Below are 27,323 nucleotides of genomic sequence, written 5' to 3'. Positions count from 1 at the left end.
CACCTGACCTTATCCTCTCTGCCATAGACCATAAATGGGCTGATATCAGCAACACACAGATTTCAATTTTTCTTGGTTCCTGAAATGTATTAAATTCATTATTTCCAATACCTATTTTTCGTTCAACGACTCCTTTTTTAAACAAAAATTTGGCACCCCAATGGGTTCCAGTTTGAGTGCCCCTCTTGCTGAACTTTGTATGCAGTTCCTAGAGAACTCTACTCTTAATACCTTGTCATATGTACCTCTTTTTTACAAACGTTACGTTGACGACATTTTAACTTGCATTCCTACTTATAACATAACCATTTCCTAAATTCTTTTAATAATTTTGACTCACACCTTAGTTTTACCTTAGAGACTCAATTTAACAACTCCATTAATTTTTTAGATATTACTCTTTTCATAAATAACAACTCTATCACTACATTTGGTATCAAAAATCCACTTGGTCTGGACGCTATTTAAACTACCATTCCTATCACACCCCCAAATCTACCAAGATTGCATCCATCATCAACTTACTAGATCATGCCATCCTTCTTTCTCATCCATCACATTGGGAAAAAAATATTAATTTGATATATTCTACCCTTCAAAATAATTCCTATCCATAGACCATAGACCATAAATGGGCTGATATCAGCAAACACACAATTTCAATTTTCTTGGTTCCTGAAATGTATTAAATCATTATTTCCAATACCTATTTTTCGTTCAACGACTCCTTTTTTAAACAAAAATTTGGCACCCCAATGGGTTCCAGTTTGAGTGCCCCTCTTGCTGAACTTTGTATGCAGTTCCTAGAAACTCTACTCTTAATACCTTGTCATATGTACCCTCTTTTTTACAAACGTTACGTTGACGACATTTTAACTTGCATTCCTACTTATAACATAACCAATTTCCTAAATTCTTTTAATATTTTTGACTCACACCTTAGTTTTACCTTAGAGACTCAATTTAACACTCCATTAATTTTTTAGATATTACTCTTTTCATAAATAACAACTCTATCACTACATGTTGGTATCAAAATCCACTTGGTCTGGACGCTATTTAACTACCATTCCTATCACCCCAAATCTACCAAGATTGCATCCATCATCAACTTACTAATCATGCCATCCTTCTTTCTCATCCATCACATTGGGAAAAAAAATATTAATTTGATATATTCTACCCTTCAAAATAATTCCTATCCACTACAACTTTTACGCTCAGTAATATATAGATTACCCTTCTCTTCGTAATAATTCCGCACAGCTTCCTTATTTACCTCCCAATCACAACAAAATAGTATCATTTCACAAAACCTTGTGAAGCCTCCTGAAAATTCACTATCTCTCAATTCCTTCATCTCATTACCGTACATTGACCGCCTTTTCCACTCATGGAAAAAACTTTTTTCATCCGTTGGTCTGAAGCTAGTGTGTTCGACTGGACACACTCTCTCAGACTTATACACTAATTTAAAAACTCCTACCCCTATTTCCCGCACTTCAAACATCGTATATGTCATTGATTGTAATGATTGTTCAAGCTGTTATGTTGGAGAAACTTCACAATTTCTCTCAAAAAGAATGCGCCAACACGAACTTAATAGTTTGAACAGAAACAAAATAAAACCATGATCACCGAGCATGTCTCCAAATTTAAACATTCTTTTAATTTCACCAATCCAAGAGTTCATCGTGAATCTAACATTTTACGCAGGAAGTTCGCTGAGAGTATTTTCATACAAATATTACCTTCTATTAACAAACGATTTGATTCGGCTTCTCTTTGCAATATTTACCGCGATGCTTCAAATAATTTTTTCAATATGCGCAATACATCCTAACATTTCTTTTATGTATTCTACATATTCTTTGTGTATGCATATATGTGTATGTATATGTGTATACATATATTACATTTATTGTTTTGCGTTTATATATACATATATTTGTTATGTTATAATTTTTTATGTAACTTTTATCGTTCCATAACTATTATCGTTTTTCTGTTAATATCTATACTTTTCTTAATAATTTTCTCTTCATTCACATATTTTTGGGATTTGATTATGGATGTCTTGCACATGTATAAATTTTTTACTATGTTCCTACTGCGCATGATCGTTGAGAAAATCTTCGTAATATGGAACCACCAAAATTCTCTCTATCCCGTTCTCTCACCAATGACGATACAGTTTCCAGTATTTTCCGCAAACACGTTCGCACACATTTTACTCTCGTACACACTCGTAATACAACTTCCAACTAACAACATGTTCGTTTGGAATAAGCTTTTTTATAATAAAATATATCATTCATTTAATTTTACATTTTTTTTTTTTTAAATTTTTCATAACTCGACGTTTCATCATCAATTTTTTATTTCACTTTTATTTATTTTTCGTGCAATTTTGTGTTTTTGTGTTGTTTTTCAAAGTTTATTTGTATGGTGATTTCTTTACATTGTTTATTTTATGGTTGTTTTTCATATATACTTTTCATATACATTGTTTTACTTATTTTTGTCTGTTAATTATGTATTTTTTTATATTGTTTTAATTTTTGTACCCTGAATTATTTAATTGTAGCACTGAAGATGGGTCAAATCCAGACCCGAAACGTATGTTCTCTATAAATAAAAACATTTTTCATTAAAACTGTTTTTTAATTACTGGATGGATGCCCAAGAAACAATTTTATTATATTATTTCACCATCTGAAGAAAAACCTCTCGCTATATATATATATATATATATATATATATATACATATACATATATAAATTTAATTATGTATTTAAACATACCCTGTAGAAGAAGAGGAGAAGCTTCTGTCATAATTTCTCTATACAAGGCAATATCCTTCTTGGTCTTCTTTTTTCCACAGCACATTCGGACAAAGTCTCGGGCGCTGTCACTCATCACATCATTGAAGTACATAGCTGAATTTTATTTAAAATCAAATATTATTAAAAAGTTATTCTTCTTTCATATAATAAATTTCTATTTGAAGTGGAAGCTTAAAATTTTCCATTAGGGGCAGATGACGGCGGGTGACTAATCATCAAACCTAATCAATCAGTTTCGAATATATAACATAAAAGTATTAAATTTAAAAATAGAAGGTCTATTTTACCCAATAAGGTAAAAATAGGTAATTAAGGGTATTTGATTTACCCAATAAAATTTTCTTTAATATTCGTTTCTGATTAATAAATTTCCATCTGGATATATAACAAGTTATAATTCAATTTCTCGAGTTGTTTTCTTTTAAATATATTTCAATCAGAGTTTTATGTTTTATTTAAAGTAGGTATTAAAAATTCCTCATAGATTGACATAACTTTTTTGATTATTAACATTAATCAGAAATGGATTGAAAATACACGTGTGAAAACGTTTTTTTCAATTTCAATAGACTAAGAAATTGAACTAATCATTAATTTAATGCTTCCTCGAAAAATATTAGACAAATACTAACTATATTCAATAACTTATATTATCAATTGTGTTTTGATAATTTAATACACACCTGCAATATAAAATATATAAGCCAGTACTAGGGTTAGGGCTTCATACCACATAACTTTTCCATCTAATAAAGTAGTAATAAGGGCAACTACGGCAAATCCATACATGACAGAATCCCGAGTTACTGGCCACCAATCTAAATCTACTACCTATGTAAAAATGTAAAATTTGATTTATTCATCACGAGAAATTTGTGAAAAGGTTTGTGAAAAAACCACTCGTACATTAGATTGTAAAAATTCTGATTAAATTTTTTGTTATAACATTTAGTGAAATGAAAACAAATCATCAGAATTAAACTAACTAACAAATCAAATGAAATTTTAGATTTATAACCAAAATGTTATACTAGTGGTGCATCATGCCTCAGGGCAAGTTGCTAGAACTTCTCGAACCATAATGAAATATTTGAAAAATATTAAACGTTTCCAAATAAACTCTTACAGATACTATAATCAATTGTTCATATTTTACAGACAAATCTTAAGAGCTTATTAATTGGACGACAACGTTTATATATGTTTACATAAAAAGTAAATAAAAAAACGTAATCAAGCGTAGTTAGATGAAGGATTTTATCTGATATTTCTAGCTAGAAATACAATTAAAATTCGAGCTATTTTTGATATTAAAAAAAATGTAAATTATTTTTTTTTAATTCAAAAAAGCCTTTCCCAAATACTAATCGTTTCTTCACACTGTCAACACGAGCAAAATGTTTCATCATTCAAATCTGATGCTTTGTTCTCTCCAAAATTACAATTTTTCGCACATTTTGCTCTGTATCTCAAAAACAGCTAGACCTGTCTTTGCCAAAAACTAATCATCACTACGAATTGAATGTTTTTGAATCATTTAAATCGTAAGCTGCTCTGTTCTCTTGAAAACTAAATTTTAATTTTCTGCACGCTTTGCTTTGTATCTCAGAAACGACTGGACCAACCATTGCCATAAATCAATCAGCACTAATTCACATAAGTAGGATTCGAATGCTTTTTGAATCATTCAAATCGGTTGAGTGATGCTAAAAAACGTCGATAAGAACTTGTATCTACGCATACATACATACACACAGGCACGTCAATGTTTTCTAAGGTATGTCAAAACGTTCAGAAATCTTTGAAACGTAACGATATGCAAAAACTTTCATTTCAGATTTTTGGAAGATTACAATAACTTATCTTACGCATATGTGATGTAAATAAACAAATGCATGATATAAAGCAAGTATAAATATTTTTGATTCTATCCAAAATTGTCCAGATTTAATTAAAATTATTGTAAAAGACAAACCTATGATTAATAATTTGAACATAATTAATTCCGCCAAATAAGAGTGTAGATATGTGAGAATGATTTTAAGTAAACATAAATAACTAAACCTATCTAAATTAATACTTACCCTTCCAGCAAAGAGCCCACAACATGCAGGGACGGCAAGTATATTAAATACAGATGAACCCACGACCGTGCCGACCCCGAGGTCTCCTTCTGTTATGAAAGTTCCTACCGAATTAATAAATAATTCAGGACTAGAACTGGCAGCGGCCATGAATGTAGCTCCGGCGACATCTTCCTTCATATCTAGCTCTGGAATAACAGAAATATCTAAGTATTAATATATTTCGAGAAATGGAAATTTTATATCACGAAAAATTTGAGATCACAATTCCGAATGTTGATTGCAAGAATTTTAAATGTTTACATTTTTGCCAGAATAAAAAAAAATAAAATAATTTAATTTGTTATCAGTATATATACATTTTATCCAGCCAGTTTCAAGTACATAAAACTAGAATTATCAAAAACCGTAGAGAAGACCAAAATGTTTTTCCACTCTGAATAAAAAAAATTTAATTAACTAAATTTTGTATGAATAAAAGCCGAGTAAAAATGATTTCTATAAAAGACTTTAAAATAAATAACATTAACTTATTAAAAAACAAAACTCTATTCAGAAATATATGTATGCATATATGCTCTTGGTGTTTTGATACAATTCTTAGAAATTAAACAAACTTAGAAATATTATCAATAGTATAAAAACACATCATGACAAAAAAAGCACCGATAGCAGCATTTTTTGTATATTAAAAGTGTTGAGTAGAAATTCAAAATATTTTTTTTGTTTTATTATCTATTTTCAAAGCTTTAGAATTTTAGACTATACATATATTCAAAGGCTTTTTTAACTTCCCGTTGGGTACGTTATGGCAATCAAAAATGAAAATTTTTATGTAACTTTACGTATCAGAGGTTTTTGAATATTTTGTCATACACGGTTCAACCGATTTCAATTATTCAAAAAACATTCGATTGCTGTTGATAAGGAAGCGTGCTGATTAGCTTTTGGCATAAGTAGTTCTAGCCCTTTCGAAGATACGGGGCAAAGTGCCACAAACAGTAACTTAGCTTTTAAGAGAACGGAGTGTCCGATTTTAATAATTCAAAAAACAATTTACTTGTATTGATAAGATGAAGAATTGATCAAATTTTCATGAAGACGGGTCTAGCGGTTTCGGAGATCTAGTGAAAAAAGAAAAAAAAAAGCCAATTGGCGGTCAAAAATGATCATTAGACATATGCACATCAAATTATCAGATATTTTATAGAAATTTTAACAATAAGTATAAATAGTGTTTACATTCCTAAGGATTCCGTACTAATGCTTATCCGTTAGATGGCGACTCGGCGCTTACGCGCTTCGATAATTCATCTATGCTGTTAAAGCAGTATACGATTGCTTTGAAAAAAAGTTCAGAATATCCAAAATATTTCAAAATAAAGAAAACATTTTTTTTTCAGAAAAAGTAAATTTTTGTCAAAAATTTATAGTTTCTCGAAAATCTATTTTTTTTCAAAAATGTTAATCTTTTTAAAAAATAATAATTTTTGGTACGGAAAGTTCCAGCAATTTGCCTTAAGGCACGATGCCATGCGCCCCACTAGTTAAAATTTGATTTATTTTCGGAGATACTGTTCAGAGATTTCGGAGCTGTTTGGTTATGATGATCCTCTTCTGTTTACTTCCTTTAGTAAAACTTTAAACACGATTTTTTCGAGTCTGAGTTCTACTGGGCCGATTTTCTTGAAATTTCCAGTGAATCTTCTTTATAGATTTCACTCTGGCATACACTAGCCTACTCTCCAAATTTAATTTTTACGATTTTCCCAAAATTTGAGAAACGCAAAAAAGTGGTAAGAAAATGATCCTTTTTTCAAACATTTTGTCAATTTTTATTTCAACGTAATACCATTACGACATCATTCTAGATTAATTACCTTTTTTTATTTCGGATTACTAGTTGGGATGTAATCGTGGACAAGTTACGTACCTTTTTTTTAAAATTATTCCCTTTTTGACGATGATTTAAGAATTACCTAAAAATTTAACACCCCCTTAATTGAGCTGTTTTTGTAAATTCTAGTGCTTGAATAGCTATATAAATTTGGTTCTGGCAAAACCTTAAAAGAACAATAAGGATAAGTGAATACGATAATTTTGGTTTATTCTATTTTTATCAAATTAATATTAATATGATTTATTCCAATTTCCTCATAACACCTAAATTTTTGTACAGTGGTGCCAACTTTGAAAGTAACCGTTACCGGAGAATCTTGACTCTATTGACTTATTGCCAAGATAATAAATTATGCTTTATATATTTATATTTTAGTAATTCAATAATGCATATAATGAAAAAATGAAAAACAAACAACGAATTGATAATTTTATGAGTTATTCTAACAAATGTATTTTAAGCAAGTATATATTTATTACTTCAAAATCTACAAAAAAGTGTGGAAATATCTTACTTTTACACAGCATCTCAATTGCTGGAACGAAGTAGTCATCGCAAACTAATGCCAACAGCCAGAAGCAATAGAATGCGATAACGGCATGGACCAGCGCCCAGCCCTGTCTTCTTTGCTCCCTGGTGAATCCATCGGAAGGAAAATCTAAGATAGCTGCGGGCGTGCAGTTATGACCATGATCATCTGCCAGACTCGAATTCTTGGCATCGGTGAAAGATAGGCCAAGCAATTTCCGCGATCCAGTAACTGCAAAATTGTGTAATGTGACATGTGAATGCAATTTTAACTAACTAAATATGTATTATTAATACAAGGAGGAAGTCCCGTACCGCCGGATGGCACCTAGCGCCGGACACTCTATTTAAAACGTATTATTTAAGCGAATATAAATCTTTCCATTTCAAAATACAAATGCAAGGAGCGCGGGGGCACACAGGTACAGGATCACGCGCCAAGCCTCGCCTCTGACATGCAATTTTTTGTTACCAAAGTTTGATTGATAGTATAAATTATTTTTTAGCAAAGGTTGCGTTTTTGTTAATTTAGTTTGACTTCTAACTCTGTTATCTAACATACATCAGAATTTAATAAACATTTCGTAAAATATTTTTTGATTTATTTATAAATAACCTTAGGTGTCCGCCACTGGGGGACTTCCCTCTATATACAAATAGGATATTACAAATTGTAAAATTTTCATTATTCGTATTTTATAGACAAATTATAAGATCTCATGAATTGGACGATGAGGTTAATATATGTTTACATGTAGAGTAAATAAAAATAAAATTGAAAAAAATTTGCTCCATTCTTGCAAAATCTGCATACCCATGTTCTGCAATTTTTTCTCCGTATTACTGAAGCAGCTGGACTGTATTTGCCAGAAATTTGGAAAATTATCTACTCGGTCTATATAAGTAGAATGCTTTTTTAAAAAAATTATTCAAATCGAACGCTCCGTTCTGTCAAAAACTGAATTACCATTTTTGTAACTTTTTTACCCGTATCTTTGAAACTGCTGGACCTGCCTTATCCAAAATGTAATTAGCACGTCTCCTTATCAATAGAAATCGAATAATTTTGAATCATTCAAATCGGTTAAATCGTGTTCCCGAAATCGACGACTAAAATTTGTATCCGAACACACACACACATACATCAATTTTTTTATACATTGATATTAAGACATTTATGTATATAGAATCTGCACTATTGACAAATAGATTAAATTATTGTCAAAAAAATATACTATGAGGTACCTATAGTTATACCTAAGTATTTATACCTAAGTTATTTATAAATAACTCAGAATAATTCTATTGTCTTAAGAAAATAATGCACGACATGCATTATTTCAAAACTTTCTGACTTAATAAGTAAGATGTATTAAATTTGTAATATTCATATGATAATGGTATTCGAAATATAATTTATAGAAGACTTAAATGTTAAAAATTGAAACTTAATAATTGGAACCTTGATTAAAATCTAGAGTCAAAACTCTACTTTACATAGCAAAGTAATTTTATAAGCAATGACTTATAAAATATTACATTCTTGAAGAAATAAAATTAGCAGAAAGTTATTATCATTGTTTCTTAGATATTTAAAAAAAACTGCTATTGATTGTTATTATATACATATATTATATACGAGGTGTGTTCAAAAAGTACCCGGAATTACTAATAATTAAATTTCGCGGGTCTGGAGTGTCTGATTGTCAAATATTTTTTTTTATTGTGTTGGTATACATGCCCCTAAAGTATGATGAAATTTTCAGCTATATTCACTGTTTACTTTGTCTGTGGTAGTCGCTAAGGTTCGACGTGTTTTTCTGAGCTCGGCGATTTTTACAATGGAAGAATTGAAAAGTCAAAGAATTTGTATTAAATTTTGCGTAAAAAATGAAATAAAGTGTTGCAAAGTGCAAAAATTCACCAGATATGGCTCCGTGTGACTTTTTCCTATTCCCAAAGTTGAAGAGACCCATGAAAGGACGGCGGTTTTCCTCGATTGAAGAAAATCGCTGAGAGTGCTCAAGGACATATCAAAAAGTGAATATCAAGGGTGCTTCGAAAATTGGAAAAAACGCTGGCATAAGTGTATTATATCTGGGGGGGACTACTTTGAAGGGGACCACATTAATGTAGACGAATAAATAAATATTTTTTTGAAAAAACGAAAATTCCGAGTACTTTTTGAACAGACCTCGTATATGTGGCAGTGTACACGTGACTATGTCGTAGCTAAAATATTTTTTTTTATTAATTTTAAGATAATAGTAATATTAATTTTATTATTCATGTAAGTCTTGAAATTTTTTATTCACTAATTTCTGATAAATATATTTGTTCTTTCGAATGTAAATCCGATCCTATACTTTTACTTGACTACTAAATTCATTAATACAAAGTACGCAATTAAGTACTTAGTTATCTGAAAATCTGTAGTCAAAAATTGACGTAACACAAAATAAATCAAATCAAACTATTTTATCATTACACATTAAGAAACGCACAATGTCATTATCTTTATTATGGTCTTATTGTTAATTGAGCATTTGATTAGATTTTAAGAGGCGATTAATAAATTATTAATAACATGTGTTCAATGCGTGAAATCAGCTGGTATCATACACATGTTTGAGGTAATTATAATCCCGATTTCCGCATGTAACCTGTGTAAAAATATTTGTTTTGAAATGTATACGATCAATATTATTATAACAGAATAATTTCTTATAAAGTTATCCTGCAGTATTATTACTTAACCCATTTAACATAATTTTGTTCACAGCTTAAAAGAGCAGATAATTTACGAAAATTAAACAATTAAAGTTACAAAAATATTTTTCAAGGTTATTGATTTTTTATGGCGAAATTTTAGTGTACAATATTATCCAATTTCCAAACTACTTTTTGTGATTAAATAAAACACAAGATCATTGTTTGTTTGTGTTTGTTGAAGTTGATCTGGTGGGTGAAACGATGAAGTGAACGTCGTAAAATGTAACTATTAACAAATGTAGGCAGTTTATGAAAATAAAATTTCAAACTAATTAATTTGTGGAAATCAAGTGAGCTAGTCAGAATTTGAGAGAAACAAATGGCCCTGACATTTTGTGAAGTTTTATAATCAACGAAATTTAATAAATATTTTTATTCATGGCAATATCTTTTTATATATTTAATTATTTCCATATTGGTGACGCACGACATTTACAATGAAGATAGCAATTGAGCATGGATCAAGCCCCAACCACCGGTCTTCCGTTGGCTATATAAAAGGTACGACCAGTACTCGGGTCATCGCGGGCTAACGCATTTACTAGCCCTGATACCGGACTTCCGTCGGCATACTTATTCAGTATGTCCAGACCTCGGGTTATCGCTGGCAGTCATTAGTTCTGACTACTAGTCTTTTACCAGCCTATTTACGTCAAGACTTTGGGCCATAAACTAAAATCACCACCAACAAGTTCATTGAAATCGTGATTCAACCTCTCCTTGTCCTATAACTCAACAATTTGTCTTTTTGATGCTTAAGTCTTTGGAACTGGATCGGGATTGTATGTTGTTCTTAGAACTGGATTTAGATACTTCATCTAAGATGTTTTCCGTGGAAAGGAAACTATCCGATATGCTCCATCGACAAGTTCGTATAATGTTTTACTAACTTCGATGATTAGGCCAGATGAATCTTATCCAGTTGTGGTGGACTACTATTGTGTTTATACCTTCATAAATTTGTGTAAAATTTCACATACTAAATGATGTCAAATTCACAACGCTGATACAATCTGCCTTTTCACCAATCTGCCTTTGAACTAGTGTGAGGTCAACACTAAGCAGGAAGTATGTGTGGGAATCAAGTGAGCTAGGCGGAATTTGAAAGAAACAAATGGTCATGATATTTGGTAAAGTTTTATAATCAACGAAATTTAATATAAGCATAGAAACATCTTTCTATATATTTAATTAATTCCATAAATTAATTATTTTATTTAGATATGACTTATCAACAGTTTTATAATGCGAGGGTTTTCAAGGTCTTACTCTTGATCTTCTACAATCAGGATATTTAATCATTTATTTAAATTATCAAGTATCAGAGCGTGCTTCACTATCAAGAACATATTATCAAATTCAACGTGCTCTATCAAATTAAATTCCTAAAATTTCAAATCTACTAATTAAATATCAAAATGAGCAATTCAAACTGATTTTCACGTGATAATTGGATAATGAAATCTATGCTTAACATGTTACCACAGAAACAATCTATAAAATCTTCTAATCTGATCCAATTTATAATTGATGACTAAAATTTAATCATGAGTCAACCATGTGTTTGAAAAACTCCAACCAAAGTTCAATATGTTAATTGAGGTTATGTGGACTTCGGGTTTTTAGTAGCAACAACCAATAGTATTTAATCCAAATGGTTAAATTTTAGAGACAAGTAATAAATACTCAAACTTTGAGTCTCAATTTGGAACCAGTTACCAGAATCTCATCTAGAAGTTTTATTCCTTAATTATTATTTTACAAACTTCAATTAGATGTTAAGAGACATATGAGCAGTTTAGTGATAATATTTATTAACGACATATATTTTTATAAGGCAACACAAGGCTTGTTTTGTGCATATTTGATTTGTTCTGATTATTAAAATTTAGATACCAATGCTGAGAAAAAGCTATTATTTTACGTAAAAATATATCTTCATCCATATTGGATTTCCATCTATATTTGGACAGACTGATGCCATAACTGCTTGACATCAGGCTATTCGAATTAAATACCGTACTTAAATCCTTCTGGATGGTAAGCCAACACTAAGCCATTGGAAAGCCAATTACAATTTATTATGTTAAAGTTTTAGGGTACACCCTACTTTACTTGGAAAACCTTATTGAAATTCAGAAAACGTTTTGAATAATATAGTTGAGAAATAGGCCATTTATATAATTATAAAATACACAGAAGTGGTGCGTAAAACACAATACGTGGGTACTTTTAATATATTGCAAAATTTACTATATTTAACTTTCCGTAGGGTAAGTTATAGTAATCGCAAAAAAAAATTCATATCTTCACGTTTTAGAAGTTTCTGAACATTTTGGGATACTTTAGAAAAAATAGATGTGTGTGTATGAGTGTATGTGCTATGTATGTAAGTATGGATGCAATTTTTTGTCGACGTTTTTGGAAGCACTGGTCAACCGAATTGAATTTGTGATCTTCGCCACAAAAAATAGCTTAAGAACTCCTTGGAATAGTTTTTTGCCAACAATACCAAAACATTTTTCGGGCTTCCAAACTTTGAATTATGCTACTACTTGAATGTGTGTTTCAGTAACGCATCTCTTGAACAAACCCTAACAAGAAAATTAATTGTAAGACATTGTTAATAAAAGATTCATTAACATTAATACATAAGAATCTTACTTTAACGTTTCTTGTCAATATTTTACGAAAGACTAAGTGTATTTGTATTTGAGATATTGCATAAACTATAAGGTTGTTCGGAAAGTCACTTTGTTTTTTTACTACAAGAATTTAACTATATTTTTTGAACGTAACATCACACTTAAGTCCTATAATTGATATATGATTTGAAACCTTATATTTTAAGGCTTGTGTGTAACAAATTCTAATCAACTACATGCAGTAGTCTTTCGATGGTGCCACTTTGAATATGGAAAAATTTGCTATAGAAAAGAAAACAAACTGTTTAAGTCAAAATAAAATTGATCGATGTGTACAGTAATGACGTGTTAATAGTACGACAATGCCAAAATTAGTTTACTAAATTTCATTCCTGGTATTTTGATGTCCAAGATGCTCCAAGACCAGGAAGTTCGGCTGAAGCTAATAAAGACGCCAGAAAGGCATTAGTTGATGCAAACCGACGACTAACAATACATAAGATCCCATTGAGTAAAAATTTATCAAATTTAACATTTCATGGCCACTAAAAAGGTCTTTTCCTCGAATCTCATTGTATGATTCTCATAGAACGTGTATCGTTACACTGGCGTCCGCGTTTCATGTATATATTTAAGATGATTAATTAAATTAAACGATATATCTTCAATTTCACAATTGTTTGTGCTGCTTAATACTTATACGTATACTTACTTTCTGGTGTCTGCGGGTAATATTCAATATCTTCAGAAGAAACGGATTGTTTTGTTAACGCTGTAAATACCAAATAACAAACTGGTATTGTCACAAAGAAGAAAAATCTTAATTTTAGTGCTGTGACATAGCGGGTCCTCAGGAACGCTACTTTCTTCAGGTGAGGTTTAGCCATACCAAACTTGAAGATGCTGAAAATGAAACAAATTTATTCAGCTAATCAATTATTATCAACCAACTAACTAACAAATTTAATAAAAATAATCACAAATTATTAAATCGAATCAGAATAACACAGTCAAATAAAAAAAACTGATGTTCTAAGGCAAAATGAAATTTTAACATTATATCTCAATATAAGTAATATTGAGGTATAAAAAAAAGAGTGCGCGTAAAGTTCACACGCGATTGAAGTTAAACTTATTTGCTACTGTACAAGATGGCATTTAAGTAAAAATAAATATTATAAATAAATAAATATAAATAAATTATATATTTATAATAGCATTAAAAATATGTATAATATGTAAAAACAATAATGTAATTAAAGTCATACTTCAAATATGATATGATCGGTTTGTCATTGTGATTTAGAATTTAGAAATGAACCTTCATTAGAGAAATGAAGTAATTGCTGATAAATAAATTCTATAATGTCCGTTATGTTAAACAACGCCTGAACGAGTATTGTTCAGGCGTTCAGGCGCAACTTCACTCATCATGTAATAGTGTTTGAAGAACTTCATGTAATTAAAATTAACATACATTTATTGACTGCTTCTATTTTTTTACTTTTTCGCGATATAATCTCATTCTTTGAACATCTGTAATATCTGTCTTGCCTAAAAAATATTTTCCATTTTAATAACTTCAAACTAGGAATTTATAGAAACTACGAATGATATAGAAATAATTTCTAATCAACGAACTTACGTTTAATACACGGCACAAATGTTTAATTTGTTTTAATATTTTCAAGGAACAGGGTAAAATATTCTTCTGATTCAGACATTTTTCATTAAATCAAGATTTGTACTACGATATAACTTTAAAATGTTTATTTATCTAAGCCGATTTCCTTGTTGATATCGGTATGCATACAACGTAGATGCCGGTTCGCATACAACGACAGATCTCTATTCACTCAACATGACGACTAATCATAATCGACCCGTATAGAAATGATCGAGAGCTAACAGTTCGGGCGTAACATACTTCCGTTGCATTTGTACGAATTTACACCCCAGTCGCGCCTAAAAAAGTTTTACTTCAAAAACGGTTGATTGAAAAATAAACAAAAACATTATTATATATACAAAACTCTAGAGGTAATTCAAATTATATGAATGCCAAGCTCTTATATTGAACAAGTTTTAATATTGTTAGATAAACTTAATTAAATAAGCGACTTTAATACTGATTGAAGTCATTATCGAAAGATAATAATTTTTACTGATAGAAAATGCACTGCCGGTTTTTGCTTGAAGTGCAAATATTTTAAAATTGCAGTATCTATACATATTGAGTTGAATAAATCTGTACTTACTTAACAGCAGATGTAAAACTACAATGTTCTTCAGTTCTTCGTGTTATCAAGATCAATTATCAAATTTTGAACAAATTTTAAATATTTGTTTAATCCTGCAGAATTGGTGTAAAATTGATAAATTACTTAAACTATAAATTGAAATTTTAAAAAATATGATCAAAAATACTGTTCGATAAGAAACTTATTTATAATTTGTAGTTTTTATCTTCGAAAAATTCAAAATGGAACTTTTTCCATATCTTCACGTTTTGAAGGTTTCTGAACATTTTGGCAAACCTTAGAAAAAATGGATGTACGATCGTATGTGTGTCTGTATATGTTTGAATACAATTTTTCGTCCACGATTTCGGGCGCACGAATTAACCGATTTGAATGATTCAAAAAACATTTGATTCCTATTGATGAAAAGTCGTGCTGATTAATTTTTGGGGTAACTAGCCGTTTGACAAAAAGTGCCAAAAACAGTAATTTGGTTTCTGAGAGAACGGAGTACCCGACTTGAATGATTAAAAGAATATTTTACTTGTATTGACAAAGAGTTGTAGAAATTTTTGGCAAGTCTAGCGGTTTCGGAGATACAGAGGAAAAAGTAAAAAAAAAAGATATTTGGCGGTCAAAAATGATCATTACATATTTGCACATTAAATTTTCACATGTTTCATAAAAGTTTCATAAATTAGTACTAATTTTGTTACATTTTTGTTGGGTTCCGTACCAAGATTGTTAATTTTTAAAGTTTACTTTAAGTTTTCAAAATTTTTCGAATTTTTTTTTTTCAAAAATTTACAAAGTTTTATACTTAAAATATAATTTTCAAATTTATAATTCAGTTTTAAAATGTATATATTTCAAATGCGTTATTCTATTTGTAAGAAATATATCCTCAGATGGATTTATTCAGCACCTCTTGCTAATGTAAACTTTCTCAAGTGTTTTGAGCGATAAGATCGTCACTGTATATTTTATGAACAATAAAATATATAGTGATTATAATTATCTATTTTAAATGTTTAAATAATTGTTATTAATCATTGATCAATATTTATTGATTGCTGATTTTTTCCCCTCGAATAATTCTGGTACGGGAAGTTCCAGCAATTTGCCTTAAGGCACGATGCACCACTAGTTAAAAATATAAATTAAATAATTATCGATACTGAACGTACCAACATAATAAAAAAACATATAAAATTCTATATTTAAGGTGAAAGCGAATATGGGAAAGAAAATAATGATTTCCGTTTGCATATAGAAGTTCACTTATAAAGTGTCTATATACTATTATTGGCATTCTATTTAAGATTTTATTCTAGTCATTGGTTTACTCAGTAATAAAAATCGTCCTTCAATCTTTTAATATGCTTATTTTCTACATAAACTTTTCTAGCAATACTATTATAAAGTAGAGGTCAAAATTTGTTTAGCCAGACATCGCCTTACCGTATTGCCTATTTTTTAACAAGAGTATTCTTTTTCTTGTTAGTTTGCGATACCTGAATATAATATTTACATATTTATAATTAGTATACGTTAATTAATTGTTTGAAAAGATGTAAATAAGTAATTTGTATTTGCCTTGTTTGTAATAATTGTATTCTAAGAAACAAAGAGATCGTGATAAGTAAAACAGAAAAACCCATCACAGCTAGATTTATGATGCTCGTAGGATTATTCCTTCCTTAAATTTCCTTTTAAATTACCAAGGCTATGGGGCAAAAGGAAATATAAGGTAAAAGACGCTTATTGATCTTAGGTAAAAAGGTCACGCTAATATCTCAAAAACAAGAAAAGTTAAAAAAATTAACTACAATATTTGAAAATAGAGCCTAATAGATTAAGTGTTTTGTAACACGTTTTGTTGTTTTTATAATCTCTAGTTTTAGTCTAAGAGCCAGTGAACTATTCGACTAAACTGTTTTCTCAAAGCTAGAATTTTTTTTAATTATATTTTATTATCGACGTATGAAGAAAGTACCATTCTAGCAGTCATTCCGCGATTGCGTCATCATCCCTTCAATTTGTAAAAATGTCAAAAAAAATTTTTTTTCATAACTTGCTCCCACAAGGCTCAAATTTTGAGGGTGTAATCTTTTAACTGTTCAGAAAGCATATGTAAAAAGCCAGCCCATTCTGACGGTTGCAAGGGTCTGCCAGTATGGCGCATTGCCATACATAATCGACTAACACCCTTGTATTTAAATAATTTGTACGCCATTTTGAAGGTCTTTTTGAAAACATCCGATATACCAAACTTCAACTTTGTATCTCACATTATGGCCGAGATATCATTGAAAATATGCCAAAGTGGCCCCTTTCCTAAACTCAATTTTTGGCGTAACCATAAGAAATATCGAAAAAGAAATTTAGTGCTTCTACTCATATTGGCTTAGTATACAATGTATATTAATATATGCTAAATAATTTTTTATTATTAGCTAAAAAGGATAAAATAATTTTTCAATTATTGTTTTCGGATAGTGCGTTTTGTTTAATGTTGTAATTTGTGTAACACATTGAAAAATTGTACAAACCAGAACCAGTACAACCACGTCAAATTAAAATTAGACGATTTACTTGGTATAACGATAGAGTACTTGGTCTTAACGAACATACTAAACCATTAAAATTGTACGGAAACTGGTTCAATTATAAAAATGGTTGATTTTTGAAAATGTCCTGTTAGAAAATACCCCGAGTTAACGTGTTCGTTTGTTTTCAATTATGTGTAATGAATCCATTCGAAATACTTTTAATCCCTCATACATTAATTTATTTTTTATAGATTAAGTCGATTATTTACACATATCGGGAAGTTCATGTAACTTGCCTCAAGGCATAATACCAATACCAACTAGTTTCTACTAGAACTCCATATATTATGGCGTAAACAATGTGCAATGCTCATGAAAATAATCTGGTATATAAATATGTTCTTTAATGTTGTCAGAAATGACGCCAATTAACCGTTTTTGTTTTCGTTGATGCGCATTGATAGCGGAACACAATCTGATTAAACGACCTTCATCATTTCAGAATATTCCATTTCTCACATATCTCAGTTTTATAACAAAATAAACAATAGTGTATTTGTCAAGTGGTTGCATTATTCGTTGAATTTTATTAAATTGTGTTCGCTGTGATATTGCAATATAAATTACAAAAATATTAATCGTGTCAAGGGGGATTTTATTGATACTTTAAGTGTGTTCTTGAATTAAAAATTTTTATGATTATAATTCATAAGAGTTAATTGTTAAATTAACTAAGGCTTTTCAGAACGCAGAAGATTTATTTTGTTGTTATTGATCAACCGATCAATAATTTATTATTGATGAACCGATCTATTATTTGTATTTTATTTATAATTTACACTTATATCAATTCCGATGATTTTTCGGATAGGGGCTATTTTCAACCAGATAAATTAAATTTATCTATAAATTTCGACACTTTATGTGTCATTATTCAGTTAAAATATCACAAAACAATTAAAAAAAAAAACAGTAACAAAAAAATAATATATTTAAATTGAATGGACGCTGTATAACAGATATTGGTAAATCAATTGATTTTCCAACGTAACGGTAAACAAGTGGACATGTCGATAGATGAACAGGTAGACTGGTAGACAAGTAGACAATAAAGAAAATAGTCAGATAGTCAGGTTGACAGACAGATAGATTGATATACATATATATATATATATATATATATATTTGAATAGTCATGAGTTTGATGTTGATATATATATGTTTAATTTGAGTTTAAAATTCGGGCGTAACATCAATAAAAATAGTATGAGAATTTTTTTTATAGTTTATTTATTTAAAATCCATACTTTTCGGCTAGCATCTTAGCCATCATCCAGTAGTAATCAAATTAACTATAGAAATTGAAACTAAATAAGTTATATGTAAGAAATTTCATAGAAAAACAATAATAATAATAATAATAATAATAATAATAAAACACTTACAATTTTGTATCCTAATATAGCATATGAAACCGTTATTAATCTATATATATATATATATATATATATATAAACATATATATATATAAACATATATATATATATATATACAGGTAGTCAGGTAAAAAATTCACTCGTAATTGACAAGTAAGCTCGTCGACGGGTAGGAAGGTAGACGGGCAAATAGGTTGATAGGTAGGCAGGTAAATGAGTAAATAGGTAAGCGGATACACAAGTACACAAGTTAAAAATTAGACAGATAGTGAGGCAGATCAAATACCAATTTAGATCATATATACATATCGAGAAGTTTATGCAAAATTCCACTAACATTAATAATTAGAATATCTGGGTGTATTCATCATTCTGTTACTTAAGTAATACAGAACAAGTACATGATTTGTCTCAGTGTCTATCTGTCTAACTTTTAACTTGTCTACTTTTGTATCCGCCTACCTATTTACCCATTTACCTATCTATCTAGTTACCTGTCTACCTATCAAGCTATTTGCCCGTCTACCTTCCTACCCGTGCTTACTTATTTTTTATCTCTCTACCTGTTTACTTATCTACGAGTCCATTCTTCTACAAGTCTACCTGTATATTTATATCAAAATATCTGTCTGTCAATCTGACTGTCTTACTATCTCCTTTATTGTCTACCTGCCTACCTGTCTACCTGTCTACCTGTTCATCTGCCTACCTGTCTACTTGTTAACTTCCCGTAGGGTAATTTTGGCAAAGGCAGGTCCAGCAGTTACGGAATTAAAGAGCAATAAGTGCAGAAAATAGAAATCGAGTTTTTGAGAGAACGGAGCAACCGATTTGAATGATCTAAAAAACATGCAATTAGTAATGATTGGGAGAAGTGTTTATTAGTTTTGGCAAAGGCAAACCCAGCCATTTACGGAGCTAAATGTGTAAAAAATTGCAGTTTTTGAGAGAACAAAGCGTCCGATTTAAATGATTCAAAGAACTTTCTGCTTGTCTTAACAAAATAATTGATTTTGGAAAAAAAAATTGTTTCAACTTGCAAAAATGTAATCAATTATTTACTCCGGCCAGTTTTAATCATTCGAATCTGATAACCCTTTCTTTCAAAAAATGGCCATTTTTTGCATTCTTTGTTTTCTATTTTCGAAACAGCTGGACCTGACTTTGCCAAAAACTAAATAACACGTCTCGCCACCAATACGACTCGAATGCCTTCCGAATCAATTTAATCGGATGCTCCGTTTTTGCAATAACTAAATTCCAATTTATTATACTTTTTGCTTTGATTCTACGAAAGGGCCAGAGCTGTCTTTTCCAAAAACTTATCAACAAGTCTCCCAAATCAATTGGAAACAAAATCTATGTATTAAAAACAAGGAGAACCATTTAAACCATTCATGTATTTTAGTAACTTTTTTCAGACAACAATAATGCACGCGGTATTTAGCACATATCACGTAAAAACATTACTTGTTCAATATTTAAATTTTTAATATATTAAAAATAATATCATTACAGAATTACGCAAATAGAGGTTTTAATTGGTCATAATTATCTATGATTTTCTCTTTATCATATAGAATTTTATATTTAACTTATCTAAAAGTAATTTTGAAAATTATTTCAATAATTTATCTAATATAACATGAACTCTTCACTCATTAAAAATGATGTATAATATGATATTTACCTCAATTTAATACTAAGAGTCTAACATAGTTGCAATTCAAATAATTACAATTTGCATTGTGATCACTTTGTATACAAGAGTAGACTATTGTTTGCAGACAGATTAAATGATTATATGTTTTCTTAAAAATGTAATTAATATTTTAAATGTAATTGCCTCCGAAAGATAAATCATTTTCAGAGTAATGAATTCCAATTATTATTTATATATTTATAAAAAAAATATTTAATTTCAGTTTTTCTAAATACGTTTAAGACCTTTTTTAATACCTAATAATTTTTCAATAATTGAAATTAGAAAACGTGAAACGTGAATATTAATTTCGATTCAAAGAGACAACCCACGTGTTAGAAAATTTGATATCAAGCAATATTCTATTTTCCCTTGATTATGTGTAAAAATAACTATTCCCTACAATCTTACATTCAGTTAAAATATATTTATTCAAATATAAATACAATTTGTTGAAAAAAATTAATGAAATATATTTCAAATATAGATAGGACAATCATTAATACATTAAGTTACCGCTTCTTTAATAATCGATTATGAACTTAAAGGTTGAAACATATTTTTACTTTATTGCAATTATAAATTAGTTATTAATGCAATTGAATAATTAAAATCAATAATAACACATATTTCATAATCTTAAGTGAATATAAAAAAAATTAATCAGATATCATAAAAATAAACCAGTATTGGTATATTCTATTAATAAAATAATTAAAATGTAGCAATTAGATTTGAAAATTGATAATAAAATCTCCGAAACGGCTGCATCTGCCTCTGTTAAAAACTAATCAGTACATATCCTTATCAACAGAAATCGAATGTTTTCTGAATCATTCAAATCTGTTGATTCGTGCAACGGAAAACGTGAGCATAAAATGGTATCCATACATACATACACATACAAAGACACATCAATTTTTTCTAAGGTATACCAAAATATTCACAAACCCTCAAAACGTGAAGATATGCAAAGATTTTCATTTTCGATTTTGAACGATTACTATAACTTACCCCACCCGGAAAGTCAATAAATACCAGAAGCTAATTTTGAGAGTGTTTTTCTCAAGTTTTTGAAGACATATTTATTGGTATTTGTAACTATTTCTATCAAAATTTATCAACTCATGTCCAGTACTAGTGATTTTATTCAATTTTGTTACAATTATCAGGTGCTTGATGGAATTTTGATTATATATTCATTTCTGTTAACTTTTAGATAAAATGATATACTTATATTATGCACTGCTTGGACAAACTTGGTTTTGTGATTAGTTGCATTTTTTCGTAATAAATATGTTATTAAAGACCCTACTTAATTAAAAGACTGAGATTTATGATTTAATATGATATAACTGAGAAATCCAAGTGGAAAGAATCCCTTTCCTGCATTGTCACAATAAAATAATATGCTATACATAAAGAATTATTTTCTGGTATCACTACATAATAGCACTCACCTTAATAGACTTTTTCACACAAATTTTCACAAACAACGATATTTATGGATACCGAAAAATACAATATGAAGCAAAATAAAGACAACAGTAAATAGGTATAAATAGTTTTCTTTACAACGCATTTAACACAAATTGCATATCAAAATTTTAAATAGACGTTGGCGCTTCACTAGGATCAGTGTGTGATTGAAAATGTCGAGTAAGACGACAGCGAACATATTCTTTCGACGATTGTTTCTTATCAGAGATATAACTCCATAATATCTACACGTTTTTTTAGAATAAAATCGCTGCTTGTTTACCTGTCTCACTATGATGACTTTGTACTGAAAAGCTACGCTGGTATACATTTACGTACACACACACACACACACACACATATATATATATATATATATATATATATATTTATATGATGATAGTTTTGTCTACGTTGATATATATTTGTAATATTTTTGCAGCCCAACCGTCGAATTAAAAAAAAAGATTAAATAACAAAATGATTTATTCCATTAAACGTTTCGACACTTGATCTGTGTCATCATTCAGTAATCTAAAAAAAACATATAACATAAATACACAGTTAATGATAAATATAAATATATAAAAGGAGGAAATTATACATACCAAACCAGGAAAAACAAAACAGAAAAAATTAATTATGATGTAAAATTGATTGAACACTAAATTTGTGTAAAATAATAAAATACTATTATATTAACAAACGAGAAATAGAAGGAGCAGATATTGCCCTCCTATATTTAATGTTATTGTTAGCATTGCATTGTGGACATTGATCAAGGTTACAATGCAGTGTAGTCCGCACGTGTATATATATATATATATATATATATATATATATATATATATATATATTAGAGCGGGTCGATTTGTACGGGTCAAAAAAGGTCGCTTAGGCACGAATAATTTTTGAATATTAGGGATCAAAATAAGATACTTTGCTGAAGAAACTATACCTCTAAAATGAATTCTGATGTCCCGTGCAATGATCCCAAAAATAAGAAAAAAATTCCATTTTGATCCATTTAGAGTGCCCCAATTGCGTCCAAATGTATGACCGACCCTCACTATCTTTGGAAAGCCGATTCACCCATGCCCGTAGTTCATCCCCTGGGACCTCCCCTGAGCGGTTTTTCAACATTCAACCCTTATTTTTGGGTTAATGCACGGGACATCAGAATTCATTTCAGATGTATGGTTTCTTCAGCAAAGTATCTTATTTTAATCCCTAGTATCTAAAAATCATATGTGCCTAAGTGACCTTCAAATCGACCCGCCCTAATATATATATACATATATATATATATATATATATATATATATATATATATATATATACATACATATATATATATATATATATATATATACACTTATTAAAAAGTAACACATTGAAGTTTAGCATTCTAGAGCAAATTATATAACTTTAAAAAAAAATTATAAACTAGTGGGGTGCATGGCATCGTGCCTTAAGGCAAATTGCCGGAATTTCCCGTACCGTAATTAAAAATCTTGCTACGGAACCTAAAAAAAATTACACAAAATGTGTACACATTATTAAAACCTCTATAAAATATCTTGTATTAACAAGATGAAGAACTGCCCAAGTTTTCATGAAGGCAGGTCTAGCGGTTTCGGAGATCTAGTAAAAAAAGTAAAAAAAATGCCATTTGGCGGTCAAAAATTATCATTAGACATATCAAATTATCAGATATTTTATAGAGATTTTAACAATAAGCATAAACTTTGTTTACATTCCCATGGGTTCCGTACCAATGTTTATCTGTTAGACGGCGACGCGGCGCTTACGCGCTTCAATATTTCACTATGCAGTTAAAGCAGTACAATAGCTTTGAAAAAAAATTCAGAATTTCCAAATTATTTCAAAATAAATTTTTCTCCAAAAAGTCTTTGTTTTCAAAAAAAAAGTAAATTTTTGTCAAAAATTTATAGTATCTCAAAAATCTAATTTTTTCAGAGAATTTTTTTTTCAAAAATGTTAATCTTTTAAAAAAAATTTTTTGGTACTTTGCCTTAAAACACGATGCCACGCGCCCCACTAGTTTAAACCACAAATAAGCTTTTTATTTTCATTGAGTATTAGTCACTGATAATTTGTAAAAAAAAAATATCAATTTTCAAATTTCTTGTTCTGAGGCTCATCAATTTTAGTATTTCTCATCAAAGTACACCCTCAAATTTTAGTATTTTAGTACAAATTATGTAGCTTTAAAAATTTTCTAAATTAAATTTTGTTAAGTTATTCGAAAAAATTGTCGAGGACACTTTTACTACAATTCATTTACAAATTGTTACATTCTCATAGTAAAAGCGTTAAAGTATAATGAAGAAGTTTAATTTTTAAAAATACTATAATGGAGTAATAAAAGTAGTTTCTTCGGTTTATTATGAAAACTTCAATATTTTGTTATGAGACTCATAAATTTTAGTATTTTTTTTTTCATAGTAAATATGTTGAAGAGTAACAAACTCAAAATACAACATTGAGGTGACTAAAATCAATCACAATTCAAAACTTTATTCTATAAATTATTTTATAAATGAAATTTTGTATTTGTTTAATATATTAATTGGATCATTATGAAATATTTTCAAAGGCATTGGAATGAAATTTTGAATTGCTAATCTAACATGATATGAAATAAAGGCATTTTCACAAGAAATGGTGTTTTTAATTAAATTGAAGAATGTGTTGAGATATTTAAGGATTTGAATCAATTGAGTGTTTTATATGCTTCTTAAAATGTTATCAGAATATCTATCTATCTTAAAATACTATATCAATATCAGTGAATAATGATAAACATCTACTTAAAGTTAACTAGCCAGCGTATGTACAAAATGCATTGATCTACAATAGCCAGAATTATCTATAGACATAATTACTTTCAAATTGACAAAATTCATTGGTGTCAAAATTGATTAATTTCATTTGCTGACCGATATTTGCTAATATTGGCATGAATCCGCGGCACGCAAAATAACTACAATAATTTTAATTTCTTTCATTCGAATAGTCAATAGTATATTTAAAATAACATTTTAAAGTGCCCGTCATAGCGGGTTTAAAAAATATCGATTTTTCTCTGATTGGCGAGCACTTTATTCAAAATCGTTGAATTTCAACGAAAAACATATATAGTAATTTGTTATTAATTAATGACCAAATCAACATATAGAAAGATCTGCTGTATTTTTAAATATACTGTAGAAAAATCGAATGAAAAAAAATCAAATTGTTGTAGTTATTTTGTAAAATCGTGTTTCGAAAAAAACGCGTTTAAAGTTTTGAAATAAATTAGAGATAAGATTTTTACTATCAATCTGATATCCCAGCAACATACAGATGTATTTTTATTTTTATAATTATATTTTTTATTTTCTTTTCTTGATGATTTTATATTAGAGCGTTCTACTTTTGGTGCAGCCGTTTATAATCGACTTTAAGACAAAAATTGCACGTTTAGATACCAATATTAATCTCCAAAACAATGATCATTTATAAAATATTGCTTGAAAAATTGCTGAAATTATCCCCAGCAGTATCAGCCATAATATATATGTGTTGATTCTGCACTGATCACCTATTGGTTGTTTTGTTATTGTTATTTATTGTGATATAATTGGTTTGGTTTTCACAATATTATTTATATTTGCTCAAGTCCTTGTGCCCCGCCCTACCCTACATATATATTTAACTTCCCGTAGGGCAAGTTATAGTAATCGCAAAAAAATCGAAAATGAAAATTTTTATATATCTTTACGTTTCAAAGGTTTCTAAACATTATGGCATACCTTAAAAAAAATGTATGTATGTGTGTGCGTGTGTATGTGTGTGTGTATGTGCGTGTGTGTATGTATGTGCGGATACAAATTTTCGTCATCGATTTCGGGAACACGGATCAACCGATTTGAATAATTTAAAAAACATTCGATTTGTATTGATAAGGAGATGTGCTGATTAGTTTTTGGCAAAGGCAGGTCTAGCCGTTCCGGAGATACAGGGCAAAAAGTGCCGAAAACGGTAACTCAGTTTTTAAGAGAACGGAGCGTCCGATTTGAAAAATTCAAAAACATTTTATTTGTATTGACAAGATAAAGAATTGATCAAATTTTCATGAGGGCAGGTCTAGTGGTTTCGGAGATCTAACAAAAAAAGTAAAAAAAAATGCCATTTGTCGGTCAAAAATGATCATTAGACATATGCACATCAAATTATCAGATATTTTATAGAGATTTTAACAATAAGTATAAATTTTGTTTGCATTCCTATGGGTTCCGTACCAATGTTTATTCGTTAGACGGCGACGCGGAGCATACGCGCTTTGACATTTTGTCTCTATGCAGTTAAAGCAGTACGATTGCTTTGAAAAAAAAGTTCAGATCTTCCAAAATATGCCAAAATGAAGAAAACATTTATTTAAAAAAAAAATTAAAAAAAAAAAAAAAATTTTTCTAAAATTTTTTTTTTCAAAAAAAAAGTAATTTTTTGTCCAATTTATAGTTTCTCAAAAATTTTATTTTTTAAAGTAATTTTTTTTTAAAAATGTATAGCGGGTTGTCAACACGCATCGCGGCTCGTCAACACGCATCACATGTCTCTGGACAGATTGGCCCATATAGTGACAGCACTGAGAAAAACAAAAGGAAATTCAAGTGTCAGATCGGACACGGCTTTTGTTTCTCCCTAGTCGAATTTGCCTAAAATGTATGATTCTTAAAACCTTTCTTTTCAATTATAAATACGAAAATACCAATAACATTTTATTAACGATTAGTATGACAACACATAGTGTCGTGGATATTAATCATATATAAAATAAACGAAATATAAATAATATTTTATGAAATTTATTATTGTCTATCATTTTGGTATTTAATATGGACCAAGCCTCCATATTTTGGTGACCCCGACGTGATAACTAGTAACACACAGAAAAGAAGGTAAGAAGATCAAGACATATTTTGAAGTAGCAAAAAAAAAAATAAATTGAAGTCTCAAGAATTATTAAGAAAAGAATTTTTAAAAATATAAATAATTATTATAAATGGCTCACAACTGCCATAATTCGAAGAGCATTCTAAGCAAACAACTGAGACTCCGACCACGCACTT

The 27,323-nt window shown here is 29.3% G+C and overlaps 1 protein-coding gene across 1 annotated transcript in view; it reads right to left on the bottom strand.

Annotated features, from left to right (window-relative positions):
* LOC113366301 (sodium/potassium/calcium exchanger 3-like) overlaps positions 1-22,330 on the bottom strand; it is a 33,694-nt gene extending 11,364 nt beyond the window's left edge. The window contains exons 1-6 of the mRNA XM_026607885.1: positions 22,167-22,330; positions 13,489-13,679; positions 7,346-7,591; positions 4,932-5,119; positions 3,531-3,678; positions 2,806-2,940 (exon numbers count right to left, since the gene is read on the bottom strand). Coding sequence (XP_026463670.1) covers positions 2,806-2,940; positions 3,531-3,678; positions 4,932-5,119; positions 7,346-7,591; positions 13,489-13,663 — 892 coding nt within the window. The 5' untranslated portion in view covers positions 13,664-13,679; positions 22,167-22,330. The remainder of the gene's footprint in view (positions 1-2,805; positions 2,941-3,530; positions 3,679-4,931; positions 5,120-7,345; positions 7,592-13,488; positions 13,680-22,166) is intronic.
* Positions 22,331-27,323: the final 4,993 nt, after the last annotated feature.

Source organism: Ctenocephalides felis, unplaced genomic scaffold, assembly GCF_003426905.1.
Source record: "Ctenocephalides felis isolate EL2017-DRISC unplaced genomic scaffold, ASM342690v1 CF-g0.4_SCAFFOLD_01170, whole genome shotgun sequence".
Lineage (NCBI taxonomy): Eukaryota > Metazoa > Arthropoda > Insecta > Siphonaptera > Pulicidae > Ctenocephalides > Ctenocephalides felis.
The sequence above is the reverse complement of the archived record's forward strand: the minus strand, read 5'-3'. Positions and strand labels throughout refer to the sequence as shown.